Raw genomic sequence first — 17943 nt, 5'->3', positions numbered from 1 at the left:
CTCTTCATTCTGTGTGAGACTGTGGGGTTAGCCCAGATGCCTGGGTGGGTAGGTGGCAGTTCTGCTGTATGAGTCTAAGGCAGAGCTGTCCCAGTGCAGCCTACGTGTCCCCACCTCCGCTTACAACGTGGGTGTGGAATGGAAGCTGAGAGTGGAGGTGCTGAAGTGTCTGGGTCTCTTTCAGGGGGATATCGTGACCCTGGAGCGGAGCAATGGCAAGACGGAGGTGATAGTGACAGAAGGAGTGAACACTGTGTCCTACACCCTGGATGAGGGGCTCATTGAGTTTGGAACAGCCATCGATGATGGGGACTATAACAGGTAAGTGCTGGGAGCCAGTGACCTAGAAATGGGGTGGGTGGTGGGCACTTTCCAGACAAGGAAACTCGAGAAGCGTGCTGCTTGCCTGGAGCTACAGTTCAGGATGTGACGGAGAGTCTGCTGAGACTCTTCAAGCCCTCTGACTGCAATCTTCCTACTTCTCCACATGGGCGCCAGTGATACCGTGAAGAATGATCTTTAGCGGATCACTGCAGACTGTGTGGCTCTGGGAAGAAGGATAAAGGAGTCTGAGGCACAAGTGTTCTTGTCCTTCCTCGCTGTTGAAGGAAAAGGCCCAGGTAGGGACCATTGAATTGTGGCAGTAAATGCGTACTTACGCAGGTGATGTCAGAGAGAGGGCTTTGGATTATTCAACCATGGGTTGTTGTTCCAAGAAGAAGAATTGCTAGGAAGAAACGGGATCCACCTACCAAAGAGAGGGAAGAGCATCTTCACAGACAGGTTTGTTAAACTAGTGAGGAGGACTTTAAACTAGGTTCTCTGGGGACAGGGACCTAAGCCTGCAGGGAAGAGGGATACCGGAAGGAAGCACAAGGAGAAGGGAGCAACAGGGAAGGCCTCCTGATCTATACTGAGAAGGCAGGGCAATCGGCTAGTGATCTTAAGTGCCTGTCCACAAACGCAAGAAGCCTGGGAAACAAGCAGGAAGAATTGGAAGTCCTGGCATAGTCAAGGAGCTCTGATGTGATTGAAACAACCGAGACCTGGTGGGGTAACTCACAGGACTGGAGCACTGTCATGGATGGGTATAAAATGTTCAGGAAGGACAGGCAGGACAAAAAAGGTGGAGTTGCACTGTATGTAAGAGAGCAATGTGATTGCTCAGAGCTCCAGTATGAAACAGGAGAAAAGCCCGTTGAGAGTCTCTGGGTTAAGCTTAAAGGTGAGGGCAACAATAGTGATGTCGTGGTGGGTGTCTGCTATAGACCACCAGACCAGGAGGGTGAGGTAGATGAGGCCTTCTTCAGACAATTAATGGAAGTATCCAGATCACAGGCCCTGGTTCTTATGGGGTACTTCAATCACCCTGACATCTGCTGGGAGAGCACTACATAGACAATCCAGGAAGTTTTGGAGAGTGTTGGGGACAACTTCCTAGTGCAAGTGCTGGAGGAACCAACTGGGACCATGTTCCTCTTAACCTGCTGCTCACAAACAGGGAAGATTTGGTAGGGGAAGTAGAAGTGGGTGATAACCTGGACAGCAGTGACCATGAGATGGTCGAGTTCAGGATCCTGACAAAAGGAAGAAAGGAGAACAGCAGGATGTGGACCCCTGGACTTCAGAAAAGTAGACGTTGATTTCCTCAGGGAGCTGATGGGCAGGATCCCCTGGAAGGCTAATATGAGGGGGAAAGGAGTCCAAGAGAACTGGCTATATTTTAAAGAAACCTCATTGAGGGCACAGGAGCAAACTGTCCCAATGTGTAGAAAGAATAGCAAATATGGCAGACAACCAGCTTGGCTTAACAAAAAAAATCTTTAATGAGCTTAAACACAAAAAATAAGCTTATAAGAAGTGGAAGCTTGCACAGTTGACTAGGGAAGGTTATAAAAATATCGCTCAAGCATGCAGGGGTGAAATTAGGAAGGCCGAAGCACAGTAGGAGTTGCAGCCAGCAAGGGACGTGAAAAATAATAAGAATGGCTTCTACAGCTATGTTTGTCCCTGACCATCTTTTTGTTACTATGTGGGTCCCTTACTGAACAGGGGAGGCAACATAGTGATAGGAGAGTCCTGGGGCCGGTTTTGTTCAACATCTTCATTAATGATCTGGAGGATGGGGTAGATTGCACCCTCAGCAAGTATGCAGATGACACTAATCTGGGGCAGTGGTAGATACGCTGGAGGGCAGGGATAGGATACAGAGTGACCTAGAAAAATTGGAGGATTGGGCCAAAATAATCTGATGGGGTTCAGCAAGGATAAGTGGAGAGTCTTGCACTTAGGATGGAAAAATCCCATGCACAGCTACAGACTGGGGACTGACGGGCTAGGCAGCAGTTCTGCAGAAAAGGACCTGGGGGGTTACAGTGGATAAAAAGCTGGATATGAGTCAGCAGTGTGCCCTGGTTGTCAAGAAGGCTAATAGCATATTGGGCTGCATTAGGAGGAGCATTGCCAGCAGGTCACAGGAAGTGATTATTCCCCTCTATTTGGCATTGGTAAGGCTGCATTTAGAGTATTGTGTCTAGTTTTGGGCCCCCCACTACAAAAAGGATGTAGACAAGTTGGAGAGAGTCCAGCGGAGGGCAACAAAAATGATTAGGGGGCTGGAGCACAGGACTTATGAGGAGAGGCTAAGAAAACTGGGCTTGTTTAGTTTGCAGAAGAGAAGAATGAGGGGGGATTTGATAGCAGCCTTTAACTACCTGAAAGGGGGTTCCAGGGAGGATGGGGCTAGGCTGTTCTCAATGGTGGTAGATGACAGAACAAGGAGCAATGGTCTCAAGTTGCAGTGGGGGAGGTCTAGGTAGGATATTAGGAAAAGCTTTTTCACCAGGAGGGTGGTGAAGCACTGGAATGGGTTATCTAGGGAGGTGGTGGAATCTCCACCCTTACAGGTTTTTAAGCTGTGGCTTGACAAAGCCCTGGCTGGGAGGATTTAGTTGGGGTTGGGGGTTGGCTTTGAGCAGGTGGTTGTACTAGATACCTCCTGAGGTCCCTTCCAACTCTCATCTTCTGTGATTGTATGAACAAGGAAACCTACGTGTGGGTGAAAGTGAGGGAGATGTTGTGACGAAGAGCAGGCATGTGGGAGCCATCCAGCGCAGACAGTGTGATTTTTGGGGAATAAGGCAGCCAGCCACTGTACAGAGTGTCACTGGCAGCAGGGAGACATCTGAGGGAAGCAGCCATACATGGTGCCAGCTTCATTAAAGGACAGAAGAACATCTGTGGTGATTGCTGTCCCATCCGTCTGGCCGGCTCAGAAACAGGACAGACAGAGAGAGAAAATCCCCGGCGAGCTGGAGGGGATCAGAGCCAGGAGCCATGCGTGGAGTGGTGGTTTACAGACTCACCTGACCCAGTATAAGTAGTAGAAGGGAGTCCACTAACCAGGTGTGATGTCCCAAGATATGTATGTAAATCTGAGTGCACAGCTGGAGCACAGGAGTGTGTGCTAATAGATATGAACCTTGTGCAAAGGGATAGATGCAGGTTCTAAGCAGTGTATTACAGCCTGTTCCAGGCCGTGTACCTATGCCAGGTCTACTCAGAGATGGAGAGCTCTGCAAAAGCCTCTTCAGTCCACATGTGCCTGTGCATCGATGCAGACCTTGTCCGTGGGGCTCAGTGTGGCGTGTGAGGCTGGAAGTGCACCTGGACATACTGTTTGCGTAACTGGATCTGGATGGGCGGTAGATTTGGGGTGCGGGCGAGGGGGTATTGTGCTGATTCTGATTTAAAACATCATTTCTTTGTGCTTCTGGCCAAATGGCTTGAAAACAGCCAGTACCCAAATACAGAGTGAGACTGGCCCCAGGGAAGTGGATGGGAGTTCAGTGGGGACAGGATTTCCCCTGCGGTATCTAGAGGGGTGACAACGGTTATAAGCAATAAGGAACGGGCTAACTCCGGCATGCCATCTGCAGGCTTCCCCTGTCCCTGCCTGCTGTGAAGTGGTGATGCTGTTTAATGGAGCCCCACAGAGAACTACGCACAGCCTGTTCCTTCCTGTGGGAGATGGTTTCAGAAACAGCTAGAGAGCAGGCTCCAGAGCTGGCTGGGCTCCTGGTTCTTTCTCATCGCTCTCCTGGTGTGACATGCATGGGCAGGGATCGAGCAGTTAATGTAGCACCAGCCAGAACCCTCTGTCCACAGCCAGGAGAAAGGGCGAAGGGTGGTTATTGTGTGGAAACAAAATCCACCAAGGTTTTCCAAAGTGGAAAAGAGCGTCAAACACTCCTAGGACAGGCTCCGCTGAAGGGCTTTTCAGCTGCAGGCCCAGGCAGTGACCTGCCCCCGTCCCTGCTCCAGCCCTGTAGGGTCCCATGGCAACCCACCTCACTCTTTACTAATGTGCTTCAAACCCTCCTCTCCACAGGGCGGCTGCATTCTTGGAGACGCTGGAAATGTCTACGGAGACCGAAGCCATGTGGAAGACCCTAAGCAGACTGGCCCTGGAGGCCAAGCAGCTGCACATCGCTGAGAGGTACAGGCAGGAACCAAGTACTCCCCTCAATACTTTTCCTTCTGGTGGTCATTGCCCCCCAGAGTCGCTATCCCAGTGGCCCAGGTTCTGGCCAAGGAGAACTGTGCATTTCAGTGTTACTTGTGAGCCAGGGTGCATGGTGTTCTCCAGCCCAGGAGGTGGCTTCGCCCATGTAGCATAGACCTACTACAGATGACCATGTGGCCAGAGCACGTGGAGCAGAGCTCATGGCCCTGTGGGGTGGGATGGATTCAGTCGTGTGGCTGGGGTTCCCTGTCATGGGGCATGGCTGCAGAGCGCGGGGCTCGAGTACCCTCCTGTGATGTTGGGCTGTGCTGTGGCGTGGCCTTACGTTGCTGTGACAACCTGCCCCAGTGTTCGGAGCACTTGCCTTGCCTTCGTGGTTGGAGGGCAGGTGTATGCATGGCATCCCATACTGCTGGTGATTCTGACCGTCTCACTCTCCCCAGATGTTTCTCAGCACTGGGCAACGTGTCAAAGGCTCGATTCCTCCACGAAACCAATGAGATCGCAGACCAGGTGGCCAAGGAATACGTGAGTCAAGCTTCACTTCTGCTGTGCAGGAGCAGTGACTCCCTTGCACACGTATGTGTGCCACGCCTGCATCAACCGTGTGCAGCTGATCAAGCTGGCCTGATGATGGTTTCTAGAGATCCTGCATCATGTGGGAATTGCTCACTCTGTCCTTCACCCAGGCCTCCCAGCGCCACCCATTCCAGCTGCCTCCGTCAGAGTGTGCCCAGAGCGACCCCCAGCTGCCTTCTTTACGGTGTGCCTGAGGCCACCTTCCCTTCGGCCTCTCTCGCAATGTGCCAGGTGCTGGCCTCGCACAGCCACCGCCCTTGCACCATGTCCAATGCCACTTCCCACAGCTAGTCTGAGATGTTTGTGTGTTTATAGGGTGGGGACGGCACAGACTATTACCAGGTGCGTGCCCGCCTGGCCATGCTGGAGAAGAATTACAAGCTGGCAGAGATGATCTTCCTGGAGCAGGTGAGGGAAGGGAGTGGGGGGCTCTTCTGTTGGCTATGGGGTTTGCCTGAAAGGTGGGGGGGTCATTTATTGGCTTTGAGGTTTGCCCTGGCGGGAGGGGTCTGAGGTCTCATTTTTTGTTGACTGTGAGGTTTGCTCTGAAGTGTGGGTGCAGGGATCTAATTAATTGGCAGTGATTTTTTTTCCCCTGAGGTACAGGCGTGAGGGGCTCATTTGATGATGTAGTGTGAGGAAGCATACACACCTCGAGAACTCTCTAACCAGGAAGTTCCTTCCTATGTTTATTAAACTTGTGGAGGCCCAGGAACTCTCTAATCACTCCAGATCTCCCTTTCTTTATAGTAAAAGATTAAAACTTAAATTATAAACCAAAGCACATACCCACAACAGTTCAAAATAGACTTCAAATCCTTAAAACTCTTTGTATTAATATGTTTCCGTTTCAGTTGCATTTAAATAGACTTGAGCAGTATTCCAGTGGTGAAGTTTGGAGGGGATGTGATTACTCATTACTGTGTTCTCATTTCTCTTGAGTTTGGGTGTGGAGTTCCCTTAAAAGGGGCTCTCACTTCCTGACAGAGTTCCTGCAAGTTCCTGGTCCTCTCTGTGTTGGGCTGGGAAATATTGAAGATGAAGCCAGTTCCTCCAGAGACATCTTCTTGGAGTCTTCTCTAGATAGAATCTGGGAGTTTCTGCCAAGTTCCAAATGTTTGAGCCTTTGAGCCAAACTTAGTTCCCTGGTCTCAGTCCACATGCTGTTTTTGTTCTTTGCCAAACTTTCAAGATTTGCTGCTGCCAAATTTTTATTTCAGCATCCCATTTTCAAAAGTCCTTCAGGTTGAGCCACTTACGTTTAAGCTGTGTCTATGTCACAGGTTAAAGCATCCTTCATTGTCTTTGCATCAGAAGTTCTGCTGGAGATAGTCCAAATGCAAACAATATTGACTGATATGCCAGGAATCCTTTATGTGGGTCCACTGATTTTTGCAGAAGTCTTTTTAATGTCTGCACTGATCTCTCCATCTCCCTGTTGCTCTGGGAGTAATGTGGACTACTAATACAACATTCAAAATCAAAGTCCTGTGCAACTGTTTCAGAGGTGAATTGAGGCCCTTTATCAGATACGAAGACTTCAGGAGCTGCATGTCTTGCAAATATTAACTTGAGTTTCTGGATGACCTGAGCTGATGATTTAAGTATAGCCAAGTCATTGTATCTGGAGAAGTAATCAACTACAGTAATGTATATGTGTCCTTTCCAAAAACACTGTGGCTGCCCATTGCTGTGGTCTGTAGAGAGCAGTAGTTCTGGTGATTGTTTTTTCTTTTCCTTGTTACGAATCACAGTCTTCTGTTAAAGTCTGAATTTCCTTCTCGACACCATACTGATTGTTATGCTCATGCTTTGCACTTGTTGATACCTTAGTGTCCCTCATGGATTTTGGAGAGCATCTGTTTCTGAAGTACCTACCAATAGGGATAAAAATGTGCTGTCCTTTCACAAGCAGGCCATCAGCCATGTGAAGATCATTTAGGTCCTGCCAATGTGGTAGTAAGTCTGTTGGAAGTTGACTCCTTTGACCCTGTCCTCCTTAGCAGTATTGAGTCAGTTTCTGGCAAGTCTCATCATTTAGTTGTCCATTTCTAATTTGCTGATGTTGACTGGCAGGTACTAGAATTGCTGCCAGAACAAGATCAAGGTAGACTTTGACATCTTTTTCTAAAGCTTTTTCTTCTTCCATTGGTGGCTGCTTATTCAGAGTATTAGGCAGAGTGTCTGCTGCTAGGAGTGCTTTCCCTGGTATATGTTCAGAGTGGAAAGAAAATCACATCAGCCATTGCTGAAATCTTTGAATCCTAGGTGGAAGGTCATCCAGAGTTATTTAATCAAGTAATGCCACCAAAGGCTTGTGGTCTGTTTTTATGTTATAATTCAAGCCAAACAGATATGCACTGAGCTTTTCTCTGGCACAAGTGACTTTTAGAGCTTCCTTTTCCACTTGAGAATACCGCTGCTTGGTTTCTAGTCCAACCCCTCCTCAAGCAGAACCAACCCCAACTAAATCATCCCAGCCAGGGCTTTGTCAAGCCACACCTTAAAAACCTCTAAGGATGGAGATTCCACCACCTCCCTAGATAACCCATTCCAGTGCTTCACTACCCTCCTAGTGAAAAAGCTTTTTCCTAATATCCAACCTAGACCTCCCCCACTGCAACTTGAGACCATTGCTCCTAGTTCTGTCATCTGCCACCACTGAGAACAGCCTAGCTTCATCCTCCCTGGAACCTCCTTTCAGGTAGCTGAAGCCTGCTATCAAATCCCTCCTCATTCTTCTCTTCTTCAAACTGAACAATCGTAGTTCCCTCAGTCTCTCCTCATAAGTCATGTGATCCAGTCCCCTAATAATTTTTGTTGCCCTCATCTGGATTCTCTCCAATTTGTCCACTTCCTTTCCGTATTGGGGACCCAAAACTGGACACATTACACCAAATGAGGCCTCATCAGTGCCGAATAGAGGGGAATAATCACTTCCCCCGATCTGCTGACAATGCTCCTACTAACGCAGCCTAATATGCCATTAGCCTTCTTGGCAATAAGGACACACTGTTGACTCATAACTAGCTTCTTGTCCACTGTAACCCCCAGATCCTTTTCTGCAGAACTGCTGCCTAGGCAGTCGGTCCCCAGTCTGTAGCAATGTATGGGATTCTTCCATCCTGAGTGCAGGACTCTGCACTTGTCTTTGTTGAACCTCATCAGATTTCTTTTGGCTCAATCCTCTAATTTTTCTAGGTCACTCTGTATCCTATCTCTGCCCTCCAGGGTATCTACCACTGCCCCAGCTTAGTGTCATCTGCAAACTTGCTGAAGGTGCAATCCACCCCATCCTCTAGCTCATTAATGAAGATGTTGAACAAAACTGGCCCCAACACTGACCACTGGAGTATTCCGCTTGTTACCGGCTGCCAACTAGACATCGAGCCATTGATCACTACTTGTTGAGCCCGATGATCTAGCCCAGCTATCTGTCCAAAATTATAGTTCATTCATCCAATCTATACTCCTTTAACTTGATGATAAGAATACTGTGGGAAACCATATCAAAAGCTTTGCTAAAGTCAAGGTATATCACGTCCACCGCTTTCCCCACATCCACAGAGTCAGTCACCTCATCATAGAAGGCAATCAGGTTGTTCAGCTATGACTTACTGTTGGTGAATCCATGCTGACTGTTCCTGATCACCTTCCTCTCTTCCAAGTGCCTCAAAATGGATTCCTTGAGGATCTGCTCCATGATTTTTCTGGGGACAGAGGTGAGGCTGACTGGTCTCTAGTTCCATGGATCCTCCTCCTTCCCTTTTTTGAAGATGGGCACTATATTTGCCTTCTGACTGCTTTTGAGTGAGCACTGCTCCTATACCATATGAAGGTGCATCTGCTGCTACTGTTATTAGTTGTGTCAAAACAGGTGGAGATATCAGTAGTTCTTTTATTTTATTACCCCTGGGGTATGCAAAGGTCTCCCAAGGACTCCCAAGGGGTACATCAACTCATCTAGACATCTGCCTAGTTTTACAACAAGCTACATAAAAAGCACTAGCAAAGGCAGTACAAACTAGCATTTCATACAGACAAAAGGCGAAAGTAGCAATTTTTCAGTAACTGCTCTGACACTTTGGTTATTTTTATGTCTGATTTTGTAAGCAAGTAGTTTTGAAGTGAGGTGAAGACAAATCAGCCACCTGAAGGGGGTACAGTCATCCGGAAAGGCTGAGAACCACGGCTCTAGTGGTTCTCATGGCTCTGCTCACTAGCTGTGAGGCTCCCCTCCTGCCCAGCATTCCAGACTCATTGGCAGCAGTTCTCAGCCTGGCCTCGTTGAGGGAGCTGTCCCCATGTGGCAGTGTGTTCCCCAGGCTCAGGCTGCCCCATAGTAACGCTCTGCTCTCTGTGCCCAGAACGCTGTGGAGGAGGCCATGGACATGTACCAGGAGCTGCACATGTGGGACGAGTGCATTGTGGTGGCAGAGGCCAAGGTACGGTGTATACTGCACTTTGCGCTCCCTTGCCCCTGGACTGGGTCCAGCTGAGGAGCTCCATCTGCTGCCAGGGGGATAAACATCTGAGTGTGGGGGTGTTGTCACTGTGAGCCTGCCCCTGCCCAGGAGGCTCCCACTTGGACTCAGATGAGCCAGTTCAGTGCCAGGTGGCTGAGAGTGGAGATGCCTGGGGGGGCAGCCCTCTGCCGCAGAGAAGGGCGGGGGGTGTCCTCACTCCACATGCAAAGGAGGAGCCAGGTGGAGAGCTGCAGAAAGGAATGGAGTGTGGAGGGCAGGGGTAGAGGCCTGGCTTGGCTGTGACACCGGGGCAAGGGGCAGGTGGTGGGGAAGGGGGAGGGCTCCTGCGGCTGACTGGGGGAGGAGGCTGTTGTCAGCCAGGCTGAGGGAGCAGAGGGCTCTGGAGAGGGGCCCCAGGGCTATGTGCTTGGAGTGTGCAGGGAGAGAGGAAAGGCAGCGCGTTCCGCTGGGCCGTGCAACGAGGGATGGAACCAGAGGGGTTCAGAGGGAATACGTGGCTGGGGAAGGGAGGCATGTGAGGCTGGACAGAAGCTCATGGGCAGGGCTGGGGGATACTGTGGGGCTGAGCAGAGGGGGAGGGGGAATGTGGGGCCCGGTAGAGGTTTCTGGGGTGCTCTGGCTGGCGTCTGTGCATGCTTGCACTGGTAGTGGGAGCAGAGATGCCCGGGAGAAGCCTGCCAGAGGGATGGAGGCGGGTTTGGTGAGCTGGCTGTTCCCGCTGAGCCTGTGCCGACATGCTGCCATTCTGCCCACCCCAGGGGCACCCGGCACTGGACAAGCTCCGCCGGGGCTATTACCAGTGGCTGCTGGACACGCAGCAGGAGGAGAAGGCTGGGGAAGTGCAGGAGAACCAAGGAGAGTACCTGGCAGCCGTCGGCCTGTACCTGAGGGCCGGGCTGCCAGCAAGAGCCGCTCGGCTGGCCATGGGCAGGGATGAGCTCCTGGCCAACGGGGACATCACCAACAGAATCACCACAGCGCTGATCAAAGGGGAGCTGTATGAGCAGGTGAGAGCCCAGGGAGGGTCAGAGCCTCATCCCTCCCCAACCCCTTCCCCCAGGATCAGAGCCTTGTCTCTCCCACCCCCTGGTCAGAGCCTCTTCTCTTCCCCAACCTCTCCCAGGTCAGAGCCTAATCCCTCCCCCCGCTCAAGGTAAGAGCTCTTGTCCCTGGGGTTTCTGGGAACTCCCAAGCAGCTGTTCACGGTACCTGCTGGCATCTCCACAGAAAACAAAGGGGGCTGTAGCCAGCCGGCTGCCTGACAGCTCCAGGACCAGCCCCAGGCTTGGGGGTTGCAGGGGTGATGGCTTCAGGACCCCAGCCCTGGGCCTGGCAGGGTACATGGCTTGTGGGGTGGGCCTGAGGGCTCTGGGCCCGGGCATGGGCCCGGTGGGGTGTATGGCTGGAGCAGCAGAGGGGGCCTGGTGGCACAGTGGCTGGTGGGCAGTGGCTCTGCAGCCTGTCTGACAGCCTGTGTGTGTGTTAGGCTGGAGACCTGTTTGAGACGATCAGGAATCACCAGAAGGCTCTGGAGTGTTACCGCAAGGGCTGCGCCTTCCTGAAAGGTACCATGGCACCTGTCCACCTTTCCCTGGTGTGAGTACCCCCAACATCTCTCTTGCTGGGGACGCAGGGATGCCCTGTCCTGGTTGCTGGACAAGCAGCTGCCCCAGACCCACAGGACCTGGCTTCGTGTCATTGTTGCCCATCTTCCAACCCCGATTCAACAAATTTAGTTCTGAGATGGAGCTTGATACGTGTATGAACAGGATTGAATGATGCAGCTGCCTGCAAAGCAGGGACTGGACTTGATGGAGTTCCTGTCTCCTATAACCGGTCCTGAGGGCATGACCCCAGGGCAGGTTCCTCCTGGGCTTTCTGTCACCCAACAGGAGCCCAGTCACTGCTAAAATCAGACTGGCCTGAGCCCAGGCTCTCCCCTCCCAGCAGGACCTGTCTTCAGTGCCACCAGCTCAGCGTCCCCCTGCAACGTCCTCTGCCCAGTCGGTGGCCAGATGTAACGTGTTGTCTGTCACCCTCACAGCGGTGGAGCTGGCTCGTACGGCATTCCCTGCTGAGGTGGTGAAGCTGGAAGAGACCTGGGGAGATCACCTGGTGCAGCAGAAGCAACTGGATGCTGCCATTAACCATTACATTGAAGCCAGGTAAGGCCACTCACACAGCAGCCGCGCGGCCCAGAAAGCAGTGCAGTTGAGGGAAGTCTCCTGAAACTCGCGGGCTGGTGGAACGCTAGTGCCGAGGGGCTGGTGCTGAGCACGCCTGCCCTCCCATACCAGCTCTGCTGATGCCCCTGAAGCCGGACCCACAGGCCCTTGCTTTCCCAACCCTCCTCTCCCTCTCACACCCAGCTCTGCCGATGCCCACAGCCCTCTGCTATCCCAACCTGGGACACTGCTCAAGACCACTTATGCCACAGTGTACGGTGGGAAACCAGGGTCTAGGCAGAGAGCCCCAACCAGCCATTCCGTGCTGATCTGAGCAAGGGCTTGAGTCCAGTCCCCAGAGCTGAGATGTCAGCTGGCTTTTGCTAGGACTTTTTCTCTGAGGTGCTGGTGTGCTTTCTCTCCTCCATGTGTCCGGTCTGGCAACATCTCTTCCCCTCTTCCTAGCCTGACTTCCAGACACTCCTCAGCTCCCTGTCCCCCCACAGCCCCCGGAGACACCCATGCAAGTAACCGGGGCAGGGAGGCTGCTTTGTTGTCTCCTGACACAGTTCCCAACATTGCTGAGTCTGCCGCAGGAGTGAGCAGAGATCAGCCGGATCTGATATGCCTGGTAGGCTAAGGAGCTCTGCCCCTTCTGGCACTAGGTGCTCTGTCAAGGCCATTGAGGCAGCCATTGGGGCCCGGCAGTGGAAAAAGGCCATTTACATCCTGGATTTACAAGACAAACGGACAGCAGCCAAGTACTACCCCAAGATTGCCCAACACTACGCAGCCTTGCAGGAGTACCAGGTGAGACTCTGGCTCCCAGCATCTCCCAGCCCCTCCACAGCCAAAGTCAGCTCACCAGGTGTCCTCTTCCCCACAGATCGCAGAGGAGCTTTACAGCAAAGGAGACCGGACCAAGGATGCCATTGACATGTACACGCAGGCTGGGCTCTGGGAGCAGGCACACAAGGTAGGATCGAGCTTGCACCCCTGAAAGAGGCTGAGTCTTTCAGCCCTGCTCCCCACCTGCCAAAGGAGTACCCAGGAGGTCCTAGTCCCTAGGCTCAGCAAGCCTGCAGACAGTGCTCTGTTCCCAAAGGGTCATTGCAGGGGGCAACTGTGAGCTACTAGCTACAAAATGAGCTCGGCCGCGGCCCTCTCTGCTCTGATTGGCTCTCCCTCCACTTCAGGCTCTAGGCAGAAATGTACCTCTGTTAATAACAGCACTTCTCTATAGGGCTTTACAGCCCCGATGCTCAGTCCTGTTCTCACTGAGTGCCCCCAGGCTGCTGTGGATGCAGCATCAGCATTCCCAGGGGGGAAGAGGTTGATGTGTGTGTCCCCAAACCATCCAGTCTGGAGACCAGGGAGGTTGGCCGCGTGCAGAGGCACCTTCAGACTGCTCGGTGGGTGCCTGGAATCAGGGCCCAGGACTTCAGAGCTGAGCTCAGCACACACCCACCAGCCTTTTGACACAGCCAGATATTCCATGGGGGGCTGGCAGGGTTATGCTCCATTCCCTGCCTGGCTAGCCCAGCAGGGAGCCAGAGCAGAGCTGAGGGACAGTGTCTCCCAAATTCTCATCATCCCCTTTACAAAGCAGCTGCTGTGTAGGGTGCGGGAATCTGTCTCGTGTCTCCCTGCAGCTGGCGACTAAGTGTATGAGGCAGGAAGATGTGACTGTGCTGTACATCACTCAGGCCCAGGAACTGGAGAAGCAGGGCAAATACAAAGAAGCAGAGAGGTGAGTGTCTGCCTGGACACCATGGGGTGTGGGGCTAGGCCTCAGCAATGGCCCGTGGACTTAGAGTGGGGCTGAGTCGGTCAGTCACCGGCCAGCCCTGCCAGAATGTGCCCTAAGAAGTCTTGCTGTGGGGTTGGTTTTATGGGGGAGGATAAAGGCCCTTTCCTGGGACTGTAGAGGAGTTCCAGTCTGAGGGTGGGGAATAGAAACCCCCGGAGGTCAAATGTCACCACTCAGCCACACGGCTCTCCCCCTCCAGAACGTGAGGTCTTTGAGCCATCTCACATGCCCCCATAAAACCAGGCAAGCCTTCCAGGCTGCCCTGTCAGCAGTGTGAGGCTGGTGGCTGGACCAGCAGTTCCCATCATCACAAAATGCCCCTGAACTTCCATCTGGGTGTTCCTTTGTGTGCCACCTTTAACCATTCACTGCCCTGCTCTGATCCCACTGCGGCCACTGGCTCTTGCCACCAAGTGCTCCATCCTTGGGGAGGCCCTAGCAGGCTGTGCAGCATGTCTCCCCATGGCCAGGAGGCGGGACTGGTCCCTGTGCGGGAGAATGCACTGGCCTTGCCGTGTTCTGGAGCTGTCGTTACTTTTCCAAATTTCTCTTATTCCATTTTTCTTAACTGCAGCAGCAAATGGGATTTTTCTGAGGTTTGCCCCCAGAACAAGTTTCCTCGAGTGTGGGGTTTGATCTCCGATGCCTGCTCCCCCACCATCCACAGCCCTCCAGCAAAAGGAAGGGACTGGGCCTGAAATTTCGAGTGTAACAAAGAGCAGGGAGGCAAAGGGAGTCTGACAGGCCTCTGGGTACATGAGAGAGGCCAAAAGTTCACCAAGCCAGTGATCCCATTTGCTGGGAAATTCTGCAGGGCAGCGCCAAGCCACTGGGAACCTCCAGCTGAGACACCAGGCCTGGTTCATAGGGATGGAACAATTGTACAATTAATCTATTAGGAAAAAGTTTTCCCTAGGAGGGTGGTGAAGCTCTGGAATGGGTTACCTAGGGAGGTGATGGAATCTCCGTCTTTAGAGGTTAAAGCTGTGGCTTGACAAAGGCCTGGCTGGGCTGATTTAGCTGAGGTTAGTCCTGCTTTGAGCAGGGGGGTTGGGCTAGATACCTCCTGAGGTCCCTTCCAACTCTAGTATTCTGGGATTCTATCTATGATTCTAAGTGGAATTAGACCAGATCCAGTGCGGGTCTTGGCCAGCTTAGAGGGATGGTAGGGGAAAGAGGGTTGGGGCCTTTTTCCTCCTGGGAGTGCCAGCTCCTGTCTGATCCCAGCTTGGGTGGACTGGCTGGCTCAGGGGGATTGGGAATGTGATACAAGGCCTTTCTCTTCTGGTCAGCCCGGGAGGCAAACGGGATACAGGGCCATTCCCATATAAGTCACCAGTTCCAGGTGAGTAGTGACCATAAGCTCTTCAGTGACCCTTGTGAAGTGAGCGGGGTGCACATCACCAAGCCATCATCAACCACTGGCACTGACTGGCCAGCAGCAATGTCAAGGCATGACTGAGCCCCAGAGAGCCAGAAGGGTCCCTCCCAGGAGAGCTGAGGCAGATTGGTAGGGATGGGGGATGGGAGAGTGGCCCTGCCACCGCCCATGAGGGTAGGTTACACAGAGACTTCCATCTTGCAGCACTCAGTGCAACACCTCTCACCAACACAACATGCAGTCTACCATTTCTGCCCGTGCCCTGGTCCAGCTGGCCTGGGGGCAATGGTTCTTGGGCCCGGACCAGCGACAGTCTGCACCTGCCATGCCTGCGTCCCGGGCTGGCCCCACGGCAGAGTCTGCGCCTGCCACGCCTGCGTCCCGGGCTGGCCCCACGGCAGAGTCTGCACCTGCCATGCCTGCGTCCCGGGCTGGCCCCACGGCAGAGTCTGCGCCTGCCACGCCTGCGTCCCGGGCTGGCCCCACGGCAGAGTCTGCGCCTGCGTCCCGGGCTGGCCCCACGGCAGAGTCTGCGCCTGCCACGCCTGCGTCCCGGGCTGGCCCCACGGCAGAGTCTGCGCCTGCGTCCCGGGCTGGCCCCACGGCAGAGTCTGCGCCTGCCGCGCCTGCGTCCCGGGCTGGCCCCACGGCAGAGTCTGCGCCTGCCACGCCTGCGTCCCGGGCTGGCCCCACGGCGGTCTCAGCAGTTTCTGTGCTTGTGTTCTCAGGCTGTACATCACGGTGGAGGAACCTGACCTGGCCATCACCATGTATAAAAAGTGTAAGATGTACGATGAGATGATTCACCTGGTAGCAAAGTACCACAAGGACTTGCTGAGTGACACACACCTGCATCTGGGGAAGGTAAAGCACTTGCGGTGCGGGCAAGGATCTGCAATCCCAGCAGGCAGGGCTAGGAACTCTCCTTAACACACTGCCCCGTTACAGGAGCTGGAGACAGAGGGCCGCTTGCAGGAGGCTGAGTACCACTACCTGGAAGCCAAGGACTGGAAGGCCACCGTGAACATGTACAGAGTGAATGACATGTGGGAGGAAGCTTACAGGGTAACAACAACTCTTGAAGAGAGAGCACAGGTCCCAGTATGTGTCTGTAGCCAGAGTGTTGCCTGCAGTACTGCAAGTCCCAGCATGCACTGCTCCCCACTGGTCTGAACAGAGGCTAAGTTTAGTGGTGGATGAGGCGCTTGGATCCGGATGGAGCATTGCACGTTGGGATCCACGTCTCTGCTGCCTTCTCACCAAAATGGGTGCGCAATGCAGAGGAGGCAGGGCTGTCCCCGACAGGTCCTTACCTCATTCTCACCAGGTCACGGAGGCTGTGACGTGGGGTCTTGGGAGACAGCATCCTGTGTTGGGAGGCACGGTGCGAGATGGGAGCCCTGGACTCAGCCTGCTCCCCCTTGGGGACTCAGCTGGACCTACAGCTCTGTTTGCTTTGGACAGGTAGCCAAGGCCCACGGCGGGGCAAATTCCTACAAGCATGTGGCCTATCTGTGGGCAAAGAGCCTTGGTGGGGAAGCTGCCGTGAAACTCCTCAATAAGTTTGGGCTCCTGGAAATGGCCATCGACCATGCAGCAGACAATGGGTGAGCATCTGTGAGGCCAGGAGCTTGCCTCCCGCCCTCCTGGCATAGGGGGAGCAAAGCTGGGCTGGGGAATGCCCTTCACTCACAGCAGCTACAGGCCCCTGTATTCAGTCTCCATCTTCGTCCCGGGGGACCCAGAGTCTCCTGTGGGTCTGAGGAGGAGCTGCAGTGTGGCCTCTGCCCACCTCCCTTCCCTGGGGGCTAAGCACAGAGATGGCTGGGAAGGAGCTTTTTGCCATCGTGGCTCCAGTGAGGTGAGGCCTTGCAGCGCTTCCAGCTGCAAGGGGGGTCAGGAGCCAAGTCACCTCAGCACCGCAAACTGCCACCAGCTGAGACAGCCTCTTGTTGCAGCTCAGCCTGGTGCTGGGCTGCCTGTTGGCACTTGCCCAGCTCTCTGTCTCACGTCTCCCAGCACCAGTCACCATGGCCGTTGCTGTCGCTGGCCTCAGCCCCATCTCTCCCATCACAAGCCTGGTACCTCGCCTTGGGCTTCCTCCTGCCTTGCTGGCCAGTGTGCTGCTCTCCCCTCCAGCAGGACCTGTCGCCAGCTCTGGCCACATCGGGCCCAGCCGGAACCCAGCCCTGCTCAGCCCTAGTCCCTTTTCTCTCATTGCAGCATCTTTGACTTTGCCTTCGAGCTGGCCCGGCTCTCGATGAAGCAGAAGACACCTGAGATCCACTTCAAGTACGCCATGTTCCTGGAGGACGAGGTACGCCCTCGCACAGCCACCAAGCTGGCAAAGCGCTCACCCTGGTAAACAAGCCATTGGGGGACCTCCCATGAGGCTGCACCAGGGAGGTTCTCCCACCTCCCTGCAGCCAGAAGCCCTTGTGTGCGTGACCCGGCTCTGTGAAGCCCTTGCCCCTCCCGGCTGCGTACAAGGGGCAAGAGGCTCGTTTGCACTGGGCAGCCACCGTGCCTAAGCAGATTCCTCTCCTGTGTCCTAGGGCAAGTTCGAAGAGGCTGAAGCAGAGTTCATTAAAGCTGGGAAGCCCAAGGAAGCAGTGCTGATGTGAGTGCCCACTCCTGTTCCAAGCCAGGTTCCAGGCTGAGGGGCCTGTCTCCCTTTGCCTGAGTCCAGCCTGGCAGCTTTTCTCTCCAGTCGCCTCCACCTGGTTCTTGGGCTCTCTGACCCCCCTTCTCCCCTGTTTGACCCAGGCTTGCATTTCTCACTGGTCCCCTAGGTTTGTCCACAACCAGAACTGGGACGCTGCACAGCGCGTGGCTGAGGCCCATGACCCAGACAGTGTGCCTGACGTGCTCGTGGGCCAGGCTCGCTTTGCCTTTGAGCAGAAGGAATTCCAGAAAGCAGAGGCTTTCCTGTTGCGGGCACAGAGGCCAGAGCTGGCGGTGAAATATTACAAGGTAGGTGCAGGCAATGGAGACAT

The 17943-nt window shown here is 53.8% G+C and overlaps 1 protein-coding gene across 1 annotated transcript in view; it reads left to right on the top strand.

The window, feature by feature from the left end:
- IFT172 (intraflagellar transport 172) overlaps positions 1-17943 on the top strand; it is a 122517-nt gene that overhangs the window by 75765 nt on the left and 28809 nt on the right. Inside the window, exons 17-33 of the mRNA XM_067550549.1 lie at positions 185-321; positions 4391-4498; positions 4969-5053; positions 5420-5512; positions 9472-9549; positions 10350-10598; positions 11078-11156; positions 11636-11756; positions 12422-12566; positions 12643-12732; positions 13409-13506; positions 15676-15811; positions 15896-16012; positions 16412-16554; positions 17171-17264; positions 17503-17567; positions 17740-17920. Of these exons, the coding sequence (XP_067406650.1) occupies positions 185-321; positions 4391-4498; positions 4969-5053; positions 5420-5512; positions 9472-9549; positions 10350-10598; positions 11078-11156; positions 11636-11756; positions 12422-12566; positions 12643-12732; positions 13409-13506; positions 15676-15811; positions 15896-16012; positions 16412-16554; positions 17171-17264; positions 17503-17567; positions 17740-17920 (2019 nt within the window). The remainder of the gene's footprint in view (positions 1-184; positions 322-4390; positions 4499-4968; positions 5054-5419; positions 5513-9471; positions 9550-10349; positions 10599-11077; positions 11157-11635; positions 11757-12421; positions 12567-12642; positions 12733-13408; positions 13507-15675; positions 15812-15895; positions 16013-16411; positions 16555-17170; positions 17265-17502; positions 17568-17739; positions 17921-17943) is intronic.

Source organism: Emydura macquarii, unplaced genomic scaffold (genome assembly GCF_026122565.2).
Source record: "Emydura macquarii macquarii isolate MOO-44397 ecotype Brisbane River unplaced genomic scaffold, CSIRO-AGI_Emac_v2 contig_1300, whole genome shotgun sequence".
Classification (NCBI taxonomy): Eukaryota; Metazoa; Chordata; order Testudines; family Chelidae; genus Emydura; species Emydura macquarii.
Note: the sequence above shows the minus strand (reverse complement) of the source record. Positions and strands in the feature narration are given on the sequence as shown.